Here is a 14,023-nt window from a genome sequence, read left to right as displayed (position 1 = left end):
AGAAGGGACCAATATGATCATCTAGTCTGACCTCCTGCACAAGGCAGGCCACAGAACCCTACCCGTCCACTTTTATAACAACCCCTAACCCAGGACTGAGTTATTGAAATCCTCAAAATTGGTTTGAAGACCTCAAGCTGCAGAGAATCCACCAGCAAGCGACCCATGCCCCACGCTGCAGGGGAAGGCGAAAAACCTCCAGGGCCCCTGCCAATCCGCCCTGGAGGAAAATTCCTTCCTGAACCCAAATATGGCGATCAGCTAAACCCTGAGCATGTGGGCAAGACTCACCAGCGAGCACCCAAGAAGGAATTCTCCGCAGTAACTCAGTTCCCATCCCATCCAGCATCTCCCCGCAGACCACTGAGCAGACTTATCTGGTGATAATCCAAGATCGATTGTCCAAATTAAACTATCCTATCATAACATCCCCTCCATATACTTATCAAGCTTAGTCTTAAAGCCAGATAAGTCTTTTGCCCCCACTACTTCCCTCGGAAGGCTGTTCCAGAACTTCACTCTCCTAATGGTTAGAAACCTTTGTCTAATTTCAAGTCTAAACTTCCTAATATCCAGTTTGTACCCATTCATCCTCGTGCCTACATTAGTACTAAACTTAAATAATTCCTCTCCCTCCCTAACGTTAACCCCCCTGATATATTTATATAGAGCAAGCATATCCCCCCGCAGCCTTCTTTTGGCCAGGCTAAACAAGCCAAGCTCTTTGAGTCTCCTTTCATAAGGCAGGTTTTCCATTCCTCGGATCATCCTAGTAGCCCGTCTCTGGACCTGTTCCAGTTTGAATTCATCCTTCTTGAACATGGGACACCAGAACTGCACACAATATTCCAGATGGGGTCTCACCAGCGCCTTGTATAACGGTACTAACACCTCCTTATCCTTGCTGGAAATACCTCGCCTGATGCATCCTAAAATCGCATTTGCTTTTTTAACAGCCATATCAGATTGGCGGCTCATAGTCATCCTGCTATCAACCACTACCCCAAGGTCCTTCTCCTCCTCTGTCGCTTCCAACTGATGCGTCCCCAACGTATATCTAAAATTCTTATTATTAATCCCTAAGTGCACGACCTTGCACTTTTCACTATTGTATTTCATCCTATTACTATTACTCCAGTTTACAAGGTGGTCCAGATCTTCCTGAATAGTATCCCTGTCGTTCTCCGTGTTAGCAATACCCCCCAGCTTCGTGTCATCTGCAAACTTTATTAGCACATTCCCGCTCTTTGTGCCAAGGTCAGTAATAAAAAGGTTAAATAAGATCAGTCCCAAAACCGATCCTTGAGGGACTCCACTAGTAACCTCCTTCCAGCCTGACAGTTCACCCTTCAATACGACCCGCTGGAGTCTCCCCTTTAACCAGTTCCTTATCCACCTTACAACTTTCATATTCATCCCCATCTTTTCCAATTTAACTAACAGTTCCCCATGTGGAACCGTGTCAAACGCCTTACTAAAATCGAGGTAAATTAGATCTACCGCATTTCCTTTATCTAAGTAATCCGTCACCTTCTCAAAGAAGGAGATCAGATTGGTTTGGCACGATCTACCTTTAGTAAATCCATGTTGCAATTCGTCCCAATTACCATTGACCTCTATGTCCTTAACTACTTTCTCCCTTAAAATTTTTTCCAAGACCTTACATACTACAGATGTCAAGCTAACAGGCCTATAATTACCCGGATCACTTTTATTCCCTTTCTTAAAAATAGGAACTACGTTAGCAATTCTCCAGTCGTACAGCACAACCCCCGAGTTTATCGATTGCTTAAAAATTCTCGCTAATGGGCTCGCAATTTCACGCGCCAGTTCCTTTAATATCCTCGGATGGAGATTGTCCGGGCCCTCCGATTTTGTCCCATTAAGCTGTTCAAGTTTGGCCTCTACCTCAGTTGCGGTAATATCCACTTCCATATCCACATTCCCGTTTATCATCCCTCCATCATTGCTAAACTCCTCACTAGTCTTATTAAAAACTGAGGCAAAGTACTTATTTAGATATTGGGCCATGCCTAGGTTATCCTTAACCTCCATTCCATCCTCAGTGTATAGTGGCCCCACTTCTTCTTTCTTTGTTTTCTTCTTATTTATGTGGCTGTAGAACCTTTTACTATTGGTTTTGATTCCCTTTGCAAGGTCCAGTTCAATGCGGCTTTTAGCCTTCCTCACTTTATCCCTACATGTTCTGACCTCACCAAGGTAGCTTCCCTTGCTAATCCTGCCTTTCTTCCACTCCCTGTAAGATTTCTGCTTTTCCCTAATCCCCTCTCTGAGTTGCTTGCTCATCCATCTTGGCCTACAACTCCTACCCATGTTTTTTTTTCCCCTTTCTTGGGATGCAGGCTTCCGACAATTTCCGCAGCTGCGACTTAAAGTAATTCCAGGCCTCCTCCGCATTTAAATCCACAAGTTCCTCTGTCCAATCCACTTCCCTAACTAATTTCCTTAACTCTTTAAAATTAGCCCTCAAGAAGTCGAAAACCCTAATCCCAGATCTACATTTGTTTATCCTTCCATCTGTTTGAACTGAATCAGCTCATGATCACTCGAACCAAGGTTGTCCCCTACCACCATTTCTTCTAGGAGGTCCTCACCGCTCACCAAAACCAAATCTAAAATGGCATCCCCTCTCGTAGGTACTTCAACTACTTGATGAAGAAATCCATCCGCTATCACATCCAGAAAAATCTGACCCCTATTATTCTTGCAAGCACTCGTCCTCCAGTCTATATCCGGGAAGTTGAAGTCTCCCATAATCACACATTTCCCCTTTGTGTTTACCTCATTAAAGACGTCTCTATCCATATCCAAATCAGATCCCGGTGGTCTATAGCACACCCCAAGCACTATCTCAGGGGAAGCTCTAGTTGCTTTTTTACCCAGTGTGATTTTTGCCCAGACAGACTCTGTCTTATCCATTCCATCGCATGCTGATGATGCTAGCGGTGTCTGTGCTGGGCATGCCTACCCGCTAGGATTCAGACTCCATCCCAGGCCAGGAAGGATCCCTATTGCCTAGCTGCCTTTCTCTGGGACCCATCCCAGGCACACAGTGTGGGGTGCTGAAGCCTGAGGGGTGGCAAGAGGGAAATGCAATGGACACAAACCTCAGCAGAGATGAAGGAAGAGGAGAGAGATGGCGCAGGAGAAGGAAGGCAGCCTGCAGACGAAGCAACTTGAGGGGCGAAGCCTGAAGTGTGATGGCCCAGTGGGGAAGCAGGAGGGTCCTGCCCTAGGTCAGCTCTGACATTGCCCAGAATCCCTGAGAGCTGGTCAACAGTCACGTACTGGGGCAGAGAGAAGCAGCAGAGTGAAAAGCGGAAACAGGACTAGAGCAATGAGAGCCAGACAGGCAGAGAAGTGAGCAGGTAAGGACCTCAGCAGCCCAAAGCCCATCCCAGGAGAGGTTATTACAATAGGAGAGTTTAACTTCCTGACAAGCTGCAGAGGCTTTTGTCTCAGCTCCACAGAGCAGCATCAGGAACAGCTGCTATTTGCATTGAGCCCAGCTGTCACCCGCTTGCCCGAAGGTCTCGCAGCACACCGTAAGTGGCACTTGCATAAGCTCTGCTGGGGGATTCGCTTTACTTTATAATTTGAGGAGGAACTATTATTGCTCCTGGGACTGGTAAGAACTCACTTGATCCAGAGAGAGGCCAGGCTGGCAGTGTGTAAGGTTCCCCATGCTGCTCTGCCAAGTCACCTCCATCCTTAGTTACCTCAGTGTCGGGTTCCCCCTCGCTCCACAGCTATGCCGATGCCTGACCTCCAGCCCCAAAGCTACTCCAGCCATCCAGCTGAGACTGTCTATGCCAAGCTGAATGGCAGTTTTGTAACAAAGATCTAATTCAACCTAAAGCTGATCCCACATATCTCACTTGCAGACCCCAGCAGCCAAATTTTGCTTCGGGGAATTCCACTGAGAACAGGGAGGGACCTTGCTCCAGGTAGCCAACTTCAGAGGACTAAAGAATTAACTCATTCACCCCACCCCCCAGCAATGTTCCCTCTAATTTTTTACGTCCATGTGCAGAATGAACTTTGATATGTGCACCAATATGGAGGTGATGTGTGGTGAGGGGCCGATGGGTTCAGGGTACGGGAGGGGGATCAGGCCTGGTGCAGGGGGTTGGGATGTGAAGGGGTGAGGGGTCTGGCTGGGGTGGGGCTGGGGATGAAGGGTTTGGGGTGCAGGAAGGGGCTCAGGGCCAGAAGGTGGTTGTGTGTGTGGGGGTACAGGCTCTGGCTGGGGGTGCAAGCTCTGGGGTGGGCCCGGGGATGAGAGGCTTAGGGTGCTGGAGGGGCTCAGGGTTGGGGCAGAGGGGTTTGGGGTGCTGGCTGCCTCGGTGCTGTGGCGGAGAGAGAGGACTCCCCCCAGCCCTCTCTCCCCACAACAGTTTGGGGCCAGGGGAGAGGTGCCTCTTCCTGTCTGCATGTCCCTTGATACCTGCTATGCAGCCATGCAGCTTAGAGGGAACTTAGCCCCCCAGTGCTATCTGTGAGTCTAAAGCACTCTATTTTACAGCATAAGAGTAGAGAGATGCCTAGTCACTAGAAATGACCATTTCAGCCTCTCTCACTAGTCAGCATGAATTCACTGCCTGTTCAGCTGCAGGCCAGGGGGCTGCACCAAGCCAAAACCAATCTGCTCCAGTAAGGAGCATTGAGGCAACCGGTGATGGCAAGATGGCTCCATCCCTTGCACCAGCCTGATCCATCTTGAGCAATAAGACAACCTTGCTCTCAGCGTCAGCTACTAGAGTACAGATTTTGCTATCCAGACAGAAACAGTGTATGCAAAACTCAGCATGCTCAGGAGCAGGTACCTCATTGGCTGCAGGAGGTACAGCAAGCAAGAAAGAGAGTGGAGCAGCAGCAGTGGCAACAGCAGAAGCTTTAGTGTCCTGGCCAGGGCCGTACACATTGCAACAGAATCTGAAAACGTCAGACAGCCTCATGTATTCCTAGAAATCCACGATGGAGAAGGAGGAGAATTAGATTCATGCGCTGGTCCCCTGGCACCGAGCACAACACAGCAGTAAAGCTTCACACGTGCTGCCTAGGCGCTGCAGTGCAGCTGGCTGTGCAATTTTACATTCTGACTTCCGCTTTCATAGAGAGGCGCTGCCTGTGGGGACTACAAGTCCTAGCGCTGCAGGGCAGGACTTGTCATCCCAGGAGTGCTGCTTGGCTGAGGGCAGAGCATGATGGGACTTGTAGTCTGAAAGTTACAACGCTGTGTAATTGGCTTTATCTTAGGCTGTCTGGCTGTCCACAGAATAGGAGCCTCCCAACCTTCACCACCATGGTGCACACAGCCATTCGCCTTTAGGCTGCTGCTTTATTCCCACTGGCCTAGAGCTTCAGGATTCTCTAGTGCCACCTCTTGGTTGCCAGCCCTCCTGTTCTCTCTCTCCTGGAACTTGGAGGACTGGGCCAACGACACCTTAGCTGCATTTGGTGCCACCTGGTTGCAATGTGCACACCTGAGACAGTTTGAGGCAGGGAATCTGGAACTCCTTTGGCATCTGAATTAGCATCTGATCCAGAGGGATCGCTAGATGGAAATGGATTCAGCTCGTAAGTGGGTGGGAGGAGAGACCGCATGCTGCTGCAGTACTCGGCCTATAATGGAGCTTTACTGCACACACCACACAAAACATCCACATGCAACCCCACCATCAGAAGGGCCCAACGTGCTCCACTCCAGCAGCAATGGGAAACGCAGCTCTTGGGATACTGGCCCAAGGAAAGCAACTGAATTAAGAGCAATTGATGGGTAGGAATTAGCATGGGTAAGAACTGGAATTGGAACAAGCTGCCCCTTTACCAAGAAACACAGCAAAGGGTATGGGTGGGTCAGTGCAGACATCGAGACCCATCCACAGTGCCCCCTGCTGTTGCCAGCCAGACAACACAGGTAATGGGGTGAAGCATCTGGCGTCTGTTGCCAAGCATCATTAATAGAAATGTTTGCTAAAGCCCCAAACTGTTTAGACACGGGCAGCAATTTGCAATTAAGAATCCCAACCTCTCCTGCCAGTTGGTTTGGAACCGGTTCCCAGCTCTCTCACTATTTCTAAATCAAAGACTTTGAGGCTATTTAAAAAAAATAGAAAAACAAACAAACAGGCAAATAGAAGAAATTAAAGGGATGTTGTTGGGGAGATTCAGACTTGCAGTCTGCGGAATGAGAGGGAAAAACACGTACAAGGCGTTTTGTTGGGATTTAAGCCACACTGCAGTATGGTGCCAATGCAAGTGAACCAGGAAGCCAAACTGTGTAGAAACGAGAGCTGAATGCAGCTGAATGAAGTTTAAAGAGCATCAGCTGTGAGGAGTGTTAATCGCGGGTATTTTGAAGGTGCATGAGAAATACGGGAGTGTTAATCTGATGGTGCCCTGTTAGTGAGCCTCTCCCATGCCTATCTAAGGGGGCCTAAGTCACTGATTGCAACACAAGCCAATTTAAGAGATCTGCTGGCCTGCCTGCTGACTGAATTATTGACAAGACCCTGATAGGATGGTTGCACATAGCAGTCTGGCCCCACTCTGTGCAGGGGAGCAGAAGCAGTGAGCAAGCGATCACATGCAGTTAGTCCCGTTACCTCTTGCATCTTGGGGTAAGAGTGGGCGGAGAAAGGACCTAAGGAAGCACTTGCCCCTAGCAGGGGATTCTGGGGCTTAGTTTCCTCTAACAGGTCATAAGACTCCGAGATATGAAGTGTTTCCTGTTGGAGGGTAAAGGTCATCAGGGCAAAGCAGGCACAGAAACAGCGAGATCAAAAGAGCACAGAGGAATCCCTTCCCAGCTGAACAGCCTCAGGCAGAAAGCAGGGACATTGCCTAATGGAGCCTCCAACTGGCCGATCCCTGCTGACAGAGCACTGCAGCTTCATGCCACAGCCTTAGGGAAGACTTCACCTTGCAGACCATCTCAGTAGCACGACTGAAGGCACCAGGCATCACATATCCCATGGCTGGATTGTCACAGCTCTGCCCTTGGGAATTCTAACCACAGGAGGGAGAAAAAGGGTCTGTGCCCTCCACAGCATAGAGCCAACCCTCCCTGGATATGTTCCTAGTCTCCACATCAACACACTCACACCTTATACCTACCTGGCTACCAATTCTAATCAGGCACATGATATGGCGGAGTCTGCGGAAGGGCCAGCCCTAGCTCACTTTGCCCCTCCTCAGAATAAAGGTACTTAATACAGTTGGTGGGGGAGGGGGTAATAGGCTAATTCCCTCCTCCCATGCTGAACGCCTTGGTATGTATCATCAGTGACAATCCTGGGCACCTGGACAGAGCCAGTGCCACGCTCTTCCCCTGGCACATGGAACAAGGATTCGCGACATGGGACTCCAGCCCCAGCTGGTGCTTACAGTCCCCGCTGAGCAATGGGATGTACTGGGAAACGCTCCTGCAGCCATGCACTCATGGGCTACAGGATGCTAGCCAGACCCTAACAGCACAGACTGGTCTGGGGGCTGTGGTGAGTTAGCCAAGGCCACCCCCCTTTCAGGTGTCCAAGGCAACACATACCTGGGGAATGATGCTCTGCTCCCAAGATTGGATCAGGTCCCTCTCCCTACCAGTGTTTGGGGCCAACCAGGTAAGAACCAGTCTCTAATCTCCATGGTGCATGGCATGACTAGGACACCCAGCTAACGGCAAACCCATGTGTGAAGGAACAGCTCCAAACAATGAGGTTAAACTCTGGTTCCATGGTGTTGGTGGCTCTGCCCTCGGAAGGTTCTGTCAAAGGGAAACAGGATCCCCACTGCCGTGGGAGAGAGAGAGAGCCCTCTCCAGCTGACACGTGTTTTCACTGTCAGGGCACTGGGACTTTCAGGCATTTGTGCCAACAATCGCACAAATCTGAGCACTGTTTACACCTCTTGGAGGCCAGAGGCAGGAGCGCATTGAGGTAGCTGGAGCCCCAGGAAGGCATGGTACTGTGAAGGGAGGGCAGTTCTAGTGACTAATCATCCCTCTTCCCCCTAGTTACCTCTTTGAGCGCAGATGATGTTTTGGGGAAGCTCCTGCCGCCAGTAACAAGATGGTACCGTCTCTCCAGGGAGACAAGCTTCTCTTTCTCCTGAGTGCACAGCAACAAAGAGAAAAAGGGTGACAGCAAGAGAGTTAGTGGCTGTCCTGAAAAGCGTCCCAAAGTGATGCCAACACCAGGGCAGCCACAGAAACCATTAGGGCCCTTCCTGACAGCACCCGCATTGACATATTGTTGAGGTTCCTGCTCAGATCCATTCTTCTCCCAGCCACAAGCAGAGGCAGCTAGTGACAGTCACCCAAGTGGCATTAGCCCAGCCCCAAGCAGAGGGGTTCTCAACCCTCTCCCTATCACTAGGTGAGCCTGGGGCAGGGTGTACAGCTGGGCTCCCAATGGGGGGCAGTGTTTGGATACAGGCCAGCTGAAAAGTCTGAGCTTAGTACCAGGTCCATCTCCATCAAGGTGGGAGGGATATGACAAGCTGTGCCAGCACAGTTGCCCTCTCCATTTCCAACAGACAATGTGTAACGTGACCCCTTTGCTGGAGAGCAGAGCCCATATGCTACATGGACTCATTTGGACTTGAAGGACACAGCAGTGCAGAGATGGGGTCCAGCCCCACAAGGCAGTGCACTCTGTTAGTGAGTGTGCCTAGCCTGGCACACACTACCCCAGCGAACCCCTTTCCTCCTCTCCATCTAGCATGGTTCCAGGATGTTACCTTCTGCAGCAGTTGCAGCATGGTATTCTTCTCCTTGGCAAGGTGCTCAGACTCCTGGGCAGCCTGGAGCCAGATGTGATTGGCCTGGCTTTCCAATGCAGCCACCCGCTCCTTAAGGAAAATAAGGCAAGGGTGAGCTGGCACCAGGCCCTGCAGGACAGCTTGAGAAGAAGTAGCTGGTTGGGAGGGAGGGAGAAACCTTACCAGTCTGGGCAGGTATTTGGAGCCCCTCCATCCATTCCCAGAACAGGCACAGAGCTGGCTTGGAGCAGAGAGAAGTGTGGGAGGGGACAGTGCTCGGGAGCCAAAAGACTGTTGTGAGCACAGAGACAGCACAGGGCCTAGGGCATTAAAGGAAGGGGCTAGGAGAGGAGCTCAGACCAGAGCAAAGCTAGGCCAGGGAGTCCTAGGCTAAGGTGGGCTGGGAGGGGATTGCAGACAAGCCAGTTTCCCCCTCACTGCAGTGGACACTTCTGGAACAAGGGAGAACCCAGGCTCCACAGCCTTTGCTCAAGGGTCCAGGGCCCTCTCCTCACCTTCCTCTTGGCGATACTGCGGTGGCACTCAGCCTTGCTCTGCAGGAGCTGCTGGCTCACAGTCTCACGCTCCTCCTCCAAGCGACTCTCCTTTTCTAGCTGCTGGAACTCCAAATCCTCAAACAGCTTGGTTTCCGTCTCCAGGGCCTCTACTTCCTTCAAACACACAACCATGGACGTTCAGCTCCCTCTGAAACAGAGATACCTCCCTGGTAGCAGCACCTGCCCCCCCTTCCCCATGGCACACAGACATACCAGGCAGGGACTGCTCTGACAGGAGAGCAGGTCACTGAGAAAGCAAGGGACAAAGCTCCATTTGCTGCAGCAGAAGGGAAGCTGTACACCTCCTTGTTGCTTGTTGGGAGGCACAGGTGCAGTGCACAGCTGGTGGCTCTAACTGAGCCCGTCATGGACCTCCTGGAATCGTGCCCAGCCCAGGGACCTACCCAGGCAAGGTCTCCTGCTCCACACACACAAACTCAAGACAAGAAGTCCACTCTCCCCACCAGTCTCGCTGGCCCGATCTGTCCCCCCGACAGTGCTGCCAACCTATGTGATGCTCACACCCCAGCAGAGAGAGGTCCAGCTCAGAGAGTTCCCTGCTGACTACGGCAGTGAAAGAGAGATGATAGCTTTGGGTAGGAGATAATGTGCAGGGCCCCTGCACCATGGGACAATGAGGACTTGTGATCTGCTGGAAAGACGGTCACGGCAAAGCAGTCTTGGCGGGGACTCTGCAGCAGAGATTCAGACAGCAGATTTGTTCCCTTACCTTTTTTTTTTTCCCCTTAAAAGTTACTTCTCTGAAAGGTGCCAGCTGGGCACTCAGTGAGCATGGATTAGTGGGGCTGTCGAGCTGGGGTTACATAAAGGTCTTTCGCTAACAGTTAGTATGGCCAATGTGCTCCAGGGATGCAACCACGTAGCCCCGAGATGGACGAGACTCCCAGGGTTTGAGCTAGATCACCTCCTGGACAGCGCAGGATTGAGCCTGTTTTATTTCGTTTCAGATGTGGATGGCATCTCCTGGGAAGTGCCGATTCAATTCAGGGTTTGTAACTCCTACAGTAACAGCAAGAGCCTTTAGTCATGTATTTTTATTTATGTTATTAACTAAACAAGGTTTTGTTTGGATGTAAACATCCCTCTGCAACTCATGCAAATCCAACAGAAGCTGGGGCACAGGAACTTGAAAAAGAAACTGACCAGGCTAGCTTTGCTGAGTAGGAAGCAAGAGACAAACACTGCCTTGGGGAAACAGTGCATCTGATGTTTAAAATCCTTTACATTCCAGTCACTCTGGCTGTTAGTAACAAGCTGCAGAAGTTAGGGTTAGGTTTTAGCTTGGTTAGGATTTTTGCATTTTATTTAAAATACCTATTTTTCAGCCTGACCGTGCCCCATTTCAGTGAAGAATTTTTCCATGGAAATCCTTTTAACATCTATTTAGTGGAAACGGCCTGTTCAGTGTCAATGGGGAGACATTGGTTTCCTGCTCTATCTATCTCTACATGTCACTCACTGCATTAGACATCTCCTGAGTTCCATTTTAAACGGGACATAGGTTTTCAGGCTGGGATTAGCTGAAACTCCTGCGGGGACCAGGAAAAATGCTTTCATTTATTGCACTAAAAGAGTTTGGCATAATAAACAGACGATATTCCATTCCTAGGCGCTCCTGGAAAATCCCAGCTAATGGGAAAAATGCTGCAGCACTGCGATATGGACATTACCTGGCCTGAATGGCATACAGACATGTTCATAGGAAACAGCAGAAAACCGATACAGAGTTTAATCTCCTGAGGCTTGCCAGCCTCTCCTTTCACACAGGCTGGATTAAGGCTAAAGTGGTGTTCAGTAACAGTGCAGCACCCAGGGGCTGGTTGCACCAGCATTTGCAGTAGGCCTCTTCCAGTTCTACCAACGCCAAAGATCCTTGCTGCACTGCAGTTCAAGGGGCAGAGCAAGAGTTTCCCTTGGCAGGTCCAGTCTAAGTAATCAGGCCTGGGGTCTCTGAAATAGACATTCATTCCTTTGCACCCTTTTGCAGACTCCTCTGCAGGAACTGCCCGAACAGAAACCCCACCTTACATCTCTTCGCCTCCAGCCACATAGGAGTCGTCCCTGGCTGAGGCAGGTGCTCAGGAGCAGCACCTAGATGGAGAATTTAACTTATGGAGACAAGTGTTGGGTGTTTGCCCATTTTCCACACTTGATAGGAGTCTCCAGTCAAAATCAGAGCTGGCCAAGCAGCCAAATCGCTGGTTTCTGCTGGCAGGTGGGGGAAAGATGGGACTGAATTCACATCTGGGGACAGGCGGATTTGCTCCAGTGCTCAGAATTCCCCCTCCAGGCATTAATACAAGGGGGGGGGGGGCGCTTGCAGCACTTGTCACATTAGCATCCCCCAGAGAACAGCAGCAGTGACCAGAGAAGCGGCTGGTGGAAAAGGACGAGAGCACTAGGGAAAGAAACCTGCCTCCTCCTCACTTGCTGGCAAGAGGAGAGGCTGCCATGAGGTGTTATGGCATTCGGAGAGAGGGACATGTGGAACAGTATCAATAGCAGGGGAGAGTCGCTCTGCAAGCTGCTGGGGCCAGGCTACATCCTGAGTGGTAAACTTACCAATACCATGGCACCTGGATGCCAGCCTCCTCCAGCCCCTGGTGTACTACTGCATTCAGTTTGGCACATGGTACCAGTCGAGTGCTGGCTCAGGCTGGAGCTGTGGGCATGGAGGTGAGGGGGAGTGGGCAGTGATCCAGGAGGGTGGGGGTTAAACACTGACCCTTCTCATCTGGTCCTGTAACTGCTCCCGCATTGACTCAGGGCAGTTATCAAGCTGGCTCTTCGACTCATTGTAAAGCGCCTGCAGTTTCTCTAGCTCCTTCCTTTCAGCATCAACCTTTGCCCTTTCCTGAATCAGGGAAAAAACAACAAAACAAAACAAAAAACAAAACAAAAAAAAGAGAGAAAACACACTTCTCAAATCCGCGCCATGCAGAAGCTGGAGAATCAGACAGTGGCTCAAGCCAGAGAGAGAAGGGGGTTGGGGAAGAGTATGTCAAAGAGGCATTTTCCAAAAGATTTAAAAAGCAAAAGCATTTGGCATCCAGGGCTGGATTGGATTAGAACAGTTATTGCTCAAGACTGGACCTCAGTCTCACATCTCAAGGCAAAGATTTTACAAAAAGCACATACCAGGCCCCTCTAGGCCTCGAGCAGATTACTGTTAACATGGCTTCATCATCAGGGATGATGTCAGCACAGCACTGGGAATGGCTTTGTCAGTTAGGTGTCCTGCACAGCCTGTCATCAGAGGCATTTTCGTAGGCCTTATATTAATTTTCAGGAACGTCATTTTATAACAGATATTTTGAATCCAGGACACCATCAAATAATTATAAAGCAGGTCAAATGTAGAGACTACATTACCAGTCAACTGTCCTGTTTCGTAGACAGGGATGTCCTGGCATTCTGGTTTCCTTATGGACAACATGAAAAACGAGAGACTAAGATCCAATCTCTTCTCAGTTAATACAGGTTAACACCCTGGGTCCTCAGGAACATTTCAGGTTTTATTTAAGTGAGTTAGTGACAGAGAGGATATAAAGAGGAGGACACTTGTCGCTGGCCTAAAGAGAGGAAGAAATAGGTTCACCACCCCACTCTCCCACCCAGTTTAAATATGTAGTTGGCTTCAGTCCTGCATCAACATGCTGGATTTTCAGAGAAGCTGAGCCCCCTGCAGTTCCTAGGGTTCTTTTGGGGGTTCTGCCAGCATAAAAAATGATGATACAAATCCACCATTCACGTGCACAGGAACCCTGGGTTAACAAAGCAATGCACTGTAACCAGTGAGACCAGCACTTTGGTTTCAAGACATTCAGGGGATTTTATACTTATTTTACAGGTGGGGAAACTGAGGCAGACAGCCAGCAAGTGATTTGCTTGATGTCACACAGTGAGACAGTTGGAGAACCGGGAAACACTTGACTTCCTTTCCCTAGCAATAGCCCCATGACAATCCTTTCCTCCCATCCTGCCCATTTTACCTCCACCTACAGGAATAAGTAACAAACTGAATGGGAGAAACCCCAGACTGGATTACCCCTAGTTTGGGGTAAATCTGCATCAAAACCCTGTAACATGAGACTCTCTCTCATACCAATGCAGAATGATGAGACCAGTTAGTGCAAAGTTGAAAGAGGAAATATGAATATTCCCTCCAATCCTCGCATTGTTTTCAAATCCATAGTTACATGAGACAACCCCTGGGACTCGCTGAGAAGTTTGTGACTGAATGAGATACCAACAGTAGCAGTAATTGCTTGGACAGGGCACAAATGTCTATTTAGAGGGTGGCTCCAGCAGGGCAGTCCGGATTATCTTAGAAATGGTTTGAGCCATGACGTTTGGCTCTAAACTGCTGAGAAGTTTGGGATGGTCAGATTATTGCAATATATTACATGAGTACTGGGCTCAAGACAGCAGTAACTGGATAAAATAATCTGGCTTGTGTTATGTAGGAGATCAGACTAGATGATTTAATGGTCCTTTCTGGTCTTAAAAACTATGAAAGAAAGATCTGGGACTAGTTTAGGCTCAGCTCTAGAATTTATTATTTCTGGTTTTCAGCACTGAGTGCTGGCTACCCGGGCAATTGTTTTTTAAAAAAAAGTATGAACCTGTGACCACCAGCATTTACAACATCTACCTACCTATGTATG

At 49.6% G+C, this 14,023-nt stretch overlaps 1 protein-coding gene across 10 annotated transcripts in view; it reads right to left on the bottom strand.

Annotated features, from left to right (window-relative positions):
• Window positions 1-14,023, bottom strand: part of PHLDB1 (pleckstrin homology like domain family B member 1) — a 109,512-nt gene that overhangs the window by 20,576 nt on the left and 74,913 nt on the right. For 7 of the 10 annotated variants that reach the window (XM_030538286.1, XM_030538287.1, XM_030538290.1 and 4 more), the window contains 4 exons: window positions 12,082-12,210; window positions 9,294-9,449; window positions 8,758-8,868; window positions 8,037-8,126 (listed from right to left, as the gene is read on the bottom strand). In XM_030538286.1, the coding sequence (XP_030394146.1) occupies window positions 8,037-8,126; window positions 8,758-8,868; window positions 9,294-9,449; window positions 12,082-12,210 (486 nt within the window). The remainder of the gene's footprint in view (window positions 1-8,036; window positions 8,127-8,757; window positions 8,869-9,293; window positions 9,450-12,081; window positions 12,211-14,023) is intronic. The other 3 variants (XM_030538289.1, XM_030538292.1, XM_030538293.1) reach the window with 1 other exon arrangement.

Source organism: Gopherus evgoodei, chromosome 19 (genome assembly GCF_007399415.2).
Source record: "Gopherus evgoodei ecotype Sinaloan lineage chromosome 19, rGopEvg1_v1.p, whole genome shotgun sequence".
Classification (NCBI taxonomy): Eukaryota; Metazoa; Chordata; order Testudines; family Testudinidae; genus Gopherus; species Gopherus evgoodei.
This window is presented reverse-complemented; position numbering and strand designations above follow the sequence as displayed.